At 56.4% G+C, this 7,945-nt stretch overlaps 1 protein-coding gene across 2 annotated transcripts; it reads right to left on the reverse strand.

Annotated features, from left to right (window-relative positions):
• Positions 1-1,204: 1,204 nt before the first annotated feature.
• WFDC2 (WAP four-disulfide core domain 2) lies at positions 1,205-6,641 on the reverse strand. 2 transcript variants are annotated; one of them, XR_004076311.2, is made up of 5 exons: positions 6,514-6,641; positions 5,801-5,944; positions 3,665-3,817; positions 3,054-3,105; positions 1,205-1,364 (listed from the first exon to the last, which is right to left on the reverse strand). XR_004076311.2 is itself a non-coding variant. In XM_006735281.3 (4 exons), the coding sequence occupies exons 1-3, from the start codon at positions 6,590-6,592 to the stop codon at positions 3,666-3,668; spliced, it is 375 nt and encodes a 124-aa protein (XP_006735344.1). In that variant the 5' UTR covers positions 6,593-6,639; the 3' UTR covers positions 1,205-1,364; position 3,665. The 2 variants fall into 2 exon arrangements, 1 of the variants encoding a protein (XP_006735344.1); XM_006735281.3 differs by lacking the exon at positions 3,054-3,105 and having other exon boundaries at positions 6,514-6,639.
• Between the last annotated feature and the right edge of the window lie 1,304 nt (positions 6,642-7,945).

A 7,945-nucleotide genomic window follows, 5' to 3' on the forward strand; every position in this document is an offset into this window, starting at 1 on the left:
TGAGAGAAGGGGATAAAGGGAGAGGGACATGGAGGAGGGCCAGAAAAAGAGGCGATGGGGGAACTTAGAGGGATAGAGGGATAGAGAACAAGGGGAAGAGACAGAATAGAGAAAGGGATAACGGGGAAACAGGAGAAGAGGAAGAGAGAGAGCAAGAGAGGAGATGTGAGGACTGAGACCAAGCTAGGTCTCTGAAAGAACACACAAGAAACTGGTAGATTTGGTGTCACCCATAGAAGACAGCTAGGGGCTGGGGTGGGGGGCAAGCTTGAAGGACCCTTTCCATTGTTTTGTTTTTTAACCTTTTGAATTTTGGTCCATGTGACTGTATTATTTCTACAAAATAACAGTTTGATTTAAAAACCAACAACTAGGGGCCCCTGACTCTTGTTTTCAGCTCAGGTCATGATCTCGGGGCCATGAGATTGAGGCCCTTGTCGGGCTCTGCACTCAGCAGGGAGTCGGCTTGGGAATCTCTCTCTCCCTCTCCCTCTGCCCCTCCCCCACTCACTCTAAATAAAATCTTAAAAAAAATAAAAACTCAACAACCAGGGGCGCCTGCGTGGCTCAGATGATTAAGCATCTGCCTCCAGCTCAGGTCATGATCTCGGGGTCCTGGGATAGAGCCCCACGTCAGGCTCTCTGTTCAGTAGGGGAGCCTGCTTCTCCCTCTCCCTCTGCCCCTCCCCCCCCACTCGTGCTCTCTCTCGAATAAATGAATAGAATCTTTAAAAAAACAGAACCAACAACCAGTCAAAGCACCCCAGCTTTGCCACTTTCTACCCATGTGGCTGCAAGCAAGTCACCTGGTGGAATCCTGGTCTAGAACTCGGACTGTCATCAGCCACAGGGAGGGTTGTTGTGGCTCGGGGAGATCTCACAAACAAATCTCCCAGCCCTGGGTCCCGCACCCGGACACGCTGCTGTTTTCAAGCCCCCGGCAATGAATGGGAGTGACTTTGGAAGCATTCCACCTGTCTCTGAGCCTGTTCTCTCTTCCATCTCCTTCGCAGGGAAAGGGTAACCCCCAACCTCCCGGGAAAAGTGCTACTATGCAAGCCGAGCCCTGAATGTATGTTCATTGTTTCAGAGTTGATCCCGCCCTGGACTTCATGCCCGGATGACCTGGGCGCCCCACCTCAACCCAGAGTCAGGGGAGGCAGGGACAGAATGATTAAGAATGGAGGCCATGCCCCGCACCCAGTGCTGGAAGCGGTCACTTTATTGGCTGGAAAAGGAAGAAGCACTGCTCAGCTCTGGAGGGAATACAGCGGCCAGAAAGAGGGGACGGTAGCTGGGCTGGAGCCAGGCAAGGCCGGGCAGAAACTTCCACTCCCCCACTCCTTGGGCTGTGGTGGCTGGAGCTGGAGGAAGAAAATCATATTAATACATCAACGACAATATCCAAAATACTAGCCAAGAGGACCTGGAGCTTAAATTCTGGACCAAAGCTCCCCTGCTCTCCCTTTCCACTACACACCAGCAAAGCCCTGCCTTCCTGAGGCCTGGGGGCTCTGCCTACACATCTCTGCAGGTCCTAGACTCACCTCCTCTGCTTCAGACCGTCCTGGGACCTACCTAGGTCACCACAGCCCAACCGACCGCTGGGGCCTTCCTGAGGGACCATCGTCATTCGCCTCCCTACGAGTCCCTCTACCACCAGGAGGTTCTGCTGTGCCTCCGTTCTTAGGGTAAGCTGGGATTAGCTGGTCAAGGAGATCCTATTGATCCCATTTTATAAGCATAATGATTGCAGCTCAGGGAGGTAAAAGCTAGGTAAGTGTCAGAGCTGAAGTCTGAGCCCGGGTCTTCCTGGCCACGAAGTCCAGCCATGCTGCTGGCTCTCAGGGAGGCAAGGGATGGCTGGCATCGCTGGAGAGCTCTGGGCCCTCGGGAGACCGTGGTTCCCGCTCAGGCACTGAAAGGACCCCTTGAAATGGCAACCACGGGGCATTGGGCACATCCTCCCCTCTTGGTGGTCTCGGTCTTCCCATCTGTGCAATACTCGGTCCCACCAGTGACCTGTCAGTCCCTGGGCTGAGGGCTTATCACGCTAGCCCACGATCAACAATATTTCAACCAGAGGGCGCTCCCGGGTTCCTGTTCCTCCTGTGTCGCCGCAGTACCGACCTTCGGTCCATCCTCGAGGACGGGCCCAGGGTCATCCCTCTGCCAAGCCTGCTCTCTCCCACCACCGCCCCACCCCTCCCACCCCATGAGGTTTTCCTCCTCTGCTCCCACAGCACTCAGCCCTTCCCTCCCTGGGAGTGTCCCTGCTTCAGCCACAGGGTTGCTCTGTGAGGAAGGGCCGTGGTCCCCTTCTGTCCCAGCACCTGACACAGAGACCTTGGCACAGTGCTGGATCTCCCAATGGGCCAACCAAACATGTGCTTTGGGTCTTGTATTTCTTGACTTACTCACACTTACTCTAGGACTTAGTATTGTTTTATTTCTAGTTGCAGGCAGGGGAAGAGAGGCTCCACAATCCTTCCCCTGCAGGGACAGAACCAGCAGAGGTGGCCGAACACAGCCCCAGCCCGCCACGGAGCACGGGCTCAGCACACTTCGAATACACATTTGCTGCCTGCCACACATGTCCTGAAAAGCCAGTCTTCAGCCTCCCACTGGCCACGTGCAAAGAGCTTCCCACCTCCCCTCCCCCTCCAGCCACTGGCCACGGTCTCCTCTCGGGACACAGCTGCTCCTCCCACTGATGACTTTCTGGGTGCCCGCCAAGGAAACAGAGTGAATCTTCTCTTTCCCTCACAGCCCAATTCATCAGCAAATACGGTCCCATCTACCTTCACGTATGTCCGAAACCCAGCCACTTGGCTCCCTGGTCTGTCATCTCTCCGGGGCCTCCCACAGGAGCCTCCCAGCTGGTCTCCTGCCTCTGCCCCTGCCCCCCAACAGTCTACTCTCCACCCAACAGCCAGAGCAGCGCTTTTCAAATCTAAGCCCGAGCATGTCCATTTCCATGGAGGCAACATCTCCGGGTCAAGACCAAAGTCCTATAGTGACCTCTCAGGCCCCTCAGGAGCTGCTCCACTTACCCTTGACCTTCCTCTGTGTCCTCCCTGCTCCCTTCCAGCTTCCTGGCTTTTCCTGAAACAGCAGGGACACTCCTGCTTTTGTACCTGTGGGCCCTCACCTGTAACGCACCCCCCCCCACCCCAGACATCCTCACAGCCCCCTCCCTCAAGTTCTGGCAAGTCAGTGCTCAAATGCTGTCTTCTGGGTAGGGCCTTCCCTGAGGGTCCCTGTAACAAACAAACACAAAAATGGCAACCCTGCTTCCTGCCCACCCTGCCCCACCCCCACCCCAGCACTCCCATCCCCCTTCTGTTTCCTTTTCCTCCAGGACACTTTCCTCCCTTGAACATTCTACAGAATATACTCGCTAATGTCTTTTTCTTTATCGTCCGTTAGCACATAAACCCCATCCGAGAGAAATCTGTGTGTGATTCGCTCACTCATGGATCATCCTCAGTACCCAGAGCAGTGCACCGCGCATGACAGATGCTCAACAGAGATGTGTTGAGGGCATGAAAGCAAAGAAATGGACAGATAGTGAGCAGAGGTCTGTTTGCCCAGGCCCTCCTTTTCAACCACCTTTACAGCGAGACATCCTTGCACTTCCCCTCCGCTCTCGCCCCCCACCTACCTCAGAGGACAGGAGTGACACAGGACACCTTCCCGCAACCATTGTAGCAGCATTTCAACAGGCCAGGACACTGGCTGTCCACCTGGCACTGGTTCCGGCAGAGGCCAAGCTGGGGGAAGTCAGTGTTCACCTTGGGGCAGGAACCCTGCTTTTCTGGAGAGAAAAAGGAGCAAGGGGAAGCGGGCAGAGAGGATGCCAGATGAACACTTGTCCACAACATGATCTCCCACCACCCTCCCCGTGTCACAAAGTGGACAGCTGCCTGCTGGTCTTGATCTTGGGGGTGCCTAGGAAAACCGCCCGCAAGCCCCTCCTCCTCCCTCCATCCTTGATTTTGGAATGACCCAACACCACACTGCTGGTAGAAGTAAAACCAAGACCTGAGCCCAGTCTGTGACCGTCCATTTACACACACACACTTCCTCGGTCAAGGATAAGGGAGCTGGGCTCAATTCCCAGGAGCCCCAAGAGCAAGCCCAGCCAAAGGTCAAACACAGGCACAGAACTGGCTGATCAGCTGCACAGGACAGGAGTGGCTGACTTCCTAGCACAGAGAAATCCATTCCCTTGAGAAGGGCAGGAGGTCTGGACACTGGGCTTCCCCAGGACAAAAGGGAATCAGGAACGTCTTACTGACAAAACACGCCACTGTGGATAGAGGATCTACTCTCTACAGAGATACTTTCTGTGTGTTATTTCATTTAGCCCCCATGTCAGTCCCACAAAGTTTAGGATTATCATTCCCATTTTGATGACGAGAAAGCAGAGGCTCGGAGACGTAAAGCAACTTGCTGAGGATCGCACAGCTAGCAGATAGGCAGAACTAAGATTCTAGTTCAGGAAGCCATCTGGCCCCATCCCTCTTCCTGCCTCAGTCTGTCCATCTGAGACCAAAAAAAAAAAAGCAAAGACTGCACCTAACAGTAGGCATGCCTTCTGTCCCCCTCTGCCTTACTCATCTGTCTGTCTGTCTGCCTCTCTCTTTCTTTCTCAGTCCTCACCTCTCCTTCTGATCCTCCTCTCTGTGCTCGATTAGAAGCCTCCAGACCCAGCAGCTGCCCTCTGCCTCCCACCTCCTGGCTCCTAAGTCTGAGGTCTCTAGTTACAAACCATCCCAGCACCTACTGGCATCTTGGGAGAAATAACAGAGAGGGAAAATCCCTGGGGCTGTATTCTGGCTAAAGACCAGTAATCACAACAGCTTGGTGCCCCAGGTCATATCCCTGCTTCTAGTCCTCAGTTTTTCCCTGTGAAAAATGAGAAGCTTGAATTTCATGTTGTCTAAGGCCACCCCCTGCTCTGATGAGCGTCCCCATAGCCTGGGGGAGAGAGTGAGCTCTACCAAGGACCTTTTGTGGACCACCAGCGCTTTCGCATAGTTCTCGCTCTCAATATTTAGAGTGGAAGAGATTGTTTTAAATACAGGAAGAGAGGAGGGGTGTTCAGGGAGGAGTCCTGATTTCCTTCTGACCAGCCTTCCAGAAGGGGCAAAAGTTGAAGCCCCTCACTATGACTCCCGCCGAACCATGGAGTGACGGGTGACGTTGGGCAAGAGCCTTTCTGTTCTGACACTCACAACCACATCTTTAGGATAGGCTGGGCGCTCTCCTTAATGTGTAAAGTCTCTTTCCGTCTGGACAGAGGAATCCGGGGAGTCTTGCTAGGCCAGGCGCTCCAAGTCCTTCCCCCAGAGCTGCGGGAGGCCCCAGGGGAGGGACTCCGAGAGGGCTGGGCGCCCCAGGTCTTGGGAGCCAGCCTGCTCGCCAGCCCTTGGGCTTCCCCGCGGCTCCAACCCGCCAGGGAGGAACCTGTGAAACGGGTGCCTTGACCTCCGGGAACACCGTCCCGGCTGGCGCTTGCCCGGAAGCCCGTCACGCACCAGGGAATGGAATCCAGCCAGGGGTGGGGGACCTCCTGCCCCCCACCCCCCACCCCCCACCCCCCTGGCTGAGCTTCAGCGACGCCTTTGGCTCCCCGGGGCCCCGCGAGGAAGCACGCGGCGGATCTGGTTCCATCCGCCTCGACTCTTCAGGGCTCCCTGGGGTTGGCTGGGGGCCCTGTGCCCCGATCCCGGCGCTCTGCCTCCTCCAGCCCACCGCGCCCTTCCCCGCCCCGCCCTGGGCGCCCCGGGGTTACCGTCGGGCAGGTGGCAGATGGTGGCGCAGCCGGCCCGGCAGCACTTGAGGTTGTCGGCACATTGGGCGTCGGAGAGGCACTCCTGCGTGCAGTTCAGGTCTGCCTGTAGCTGCGGGCACACGCCTTTCTTCTCCGCTTCTCCGCCTGGGAGGCGCACGGTCAGTGGGCGCGGGGCCCTAGTCCCGGAGGACGCCCACCTCCTGCTCCCAGGGCCGCAGATCTCAAGCTCCAAGGATATCTCAGTCTCTGGCCCTGGGCGCCCCCCTTACAGCCTTCAGAGGGCCCCACCTCCAGGCCTGGGGGCCCCGACACCTGGAAGTACGGGGGGGTTACCTAACCCTCATCCTCAGATCCCTCAATCTTTAGGGGAGCCCCACAGAGCTGAACATCCAGGAGCTTCCGACGTCTAGGCAGAGGGTCCCCCCACCGGCCACCAAGTCTCCACCTTTAGCACAGAGCCTCTGCTCCAAATTTCAGCCTTCAGTGGTCTCCCCCTCCTCCAGCACATTGGACCCCACACCCTAAGCTCTAAGGGTCACCACCTTCAGGAACCACGGAATCCTCAAATTTTAGTCTTCATGGGTCTCCCCACTTCTGCCCCAGGAATCCCCAATTCTCCAGCTCCCAGAGAGGCTACGTGCGCCTTGGCCGGGCCGTCCTGGCGCTCCTGGAGCGGCCCCTCTGGGCGCCAGGGCTGTCCCCGCCCCGCTCACCTGGGACTCGGGGGAGGCCGAGCAGCAGCAGGCCGAGGAGGAGAGCGACGGCGAGAGGACCCGGGTGGCTGGCGGGCATGGTGCTGCGCTGGGGCGGGGTGCAGGTGTGAGCCGCCACCCGGATGCCGGGATTTAACCACGCGCTCGGGGGGCGTGGGGTAGGGGTGGGGCCGCGCCGGCGGGCGCGGAGGGGGCTCAGGGGCCACCGCGGGCTGGCTGCCACCTCAGGCCATTTCACAATCCCCTGGGATCAGGTGTCACTCTTGGCCCGGGTGGGAACCAGGAACCTGAGCAGCTTCCAGGCCTGGCGCAGCTCGACCAGCTGCAGCCGGACCCTTGTCCACTCCTCCCCTCTCTCCTCCCCCCTGGGGCCTGAGCGCAGGGCTGCGGTGGCCTCCTGGGTCTCCGGGTAATGCCGGGGGAGGAAAGGACGCAGCCCACAGGGAGGCAAATAGAGCCTGCGGATTAAGTGGTTGGCTCTGGCGCAGCCGGATCAGAGCGCAGACCTCCGTGTAAGGATTCATGATGGAGGTCTAGCGTAGTCATACAGAGCACCTAGGCGGGGCTACAGAAAAAGCAGTTATTGTTGATAAATGAACCCATCTGATGCAAGAAACCGAGGCCCATGACAGTGAAACACCTAACAGTCTCAAGCCATTTTGGATGCGTGTTTCTCTCTTCTTCTTCTTCTTTTTTCTTTTCCACACCAACACTCTCTCAGGGCCGACTGTGTGCCAAGCTCTGCGCTCACGGCCTCATGAAGTCTCACGGATCTTCCCAGCCAACTAGGAATAGAGAGAGTTACTACCATCAGTTGTATGTGCCAGATGAACCAGACGCTCAGAGGTTTAGACCCTTCCCCCAAGGTCCCATGCCAGGCTCTAGAGACAAGGTTTTGAACCCACACCTCCTTCCTCCAAGCCCTTATTTTGTTGGGTTTTTTTCCCCATTCTGTCATAAATATTCACTAGGTGCCTAATGCGTGACACCTACAGAGCAAGCCAATTGGGGTAGAGAAAGTAATTAAAGTAATTAAAGCACTGACTGTGGGGTAGTGGGGTCTGGTGTGACTCCCATCGTCGTTATTTCCTAGCTGAGGAACATTAAATGAATCACTTCTCCGTTCTGAGCTTCCATTCTGCCATCCACAAAGACGATAATAACATAATTCAGGAAGAATATGAATGTAATGTTCCTGCCATGGAATAGCTGTGTATTCATTGAGGGCTAGGTCCACATGATTGACATAGGAACTCCAGCCTGGACACATAGCAGGTAGCAGATAAACGGCTGTGAGTGCCCCATAACTAAGGAGCCTGATAAGGATATACCCAAGCCTTAGAATCCAGGCTGGCAAACGCCAGAACAGAGTTACCCAGGTTGTTAGACAAAACCCTTCCCGTTCCAACAATCTGACATTCTGTAAGCCCCA

The sequence above is a fragment of the Leptonychotes weddellii genome, unplaced genomic scaffold (assembly GCF_054177405.1).
Source record: "Leptonychotes weddellii isolate Sample4059 unplaced genomic scaffold, ASM5417740v2 HiC_scaffold_1963, whole genome shotgun sequence".
NCBI lineage: Eukaryota > Metazoa > Chordata > Mammalia > Carnivora > Phocidae > Leptonychotes > Leptonychotes weddellii.

Bases quoted from the DNA above. Each gene is read 5' to 3' on its own strand.
- WFDC2 (XM_006735281.3), bottom strand. From the start codon at position 6,592: ATGCCCGCCAGCCACCCGGGTCCTCTCGCCGTCGCTCTCCTCCTCGGC. The intron at 5,945-6,513 runs GTGAGCGGGGCG...TGCGCCTCCCAG, and splicing joins CGGCCTCCCCCGAGTCCCAG to GCGGAGAAGCGGAGAAGAAA. The intron at 3,818-5,800 runs GTAACCCCGGGG...TTTTCTCTCCAG, and splicing joins CATCTGCCACCTGCCCGACG to AAAAGCAGGGTTCCTGCCCC.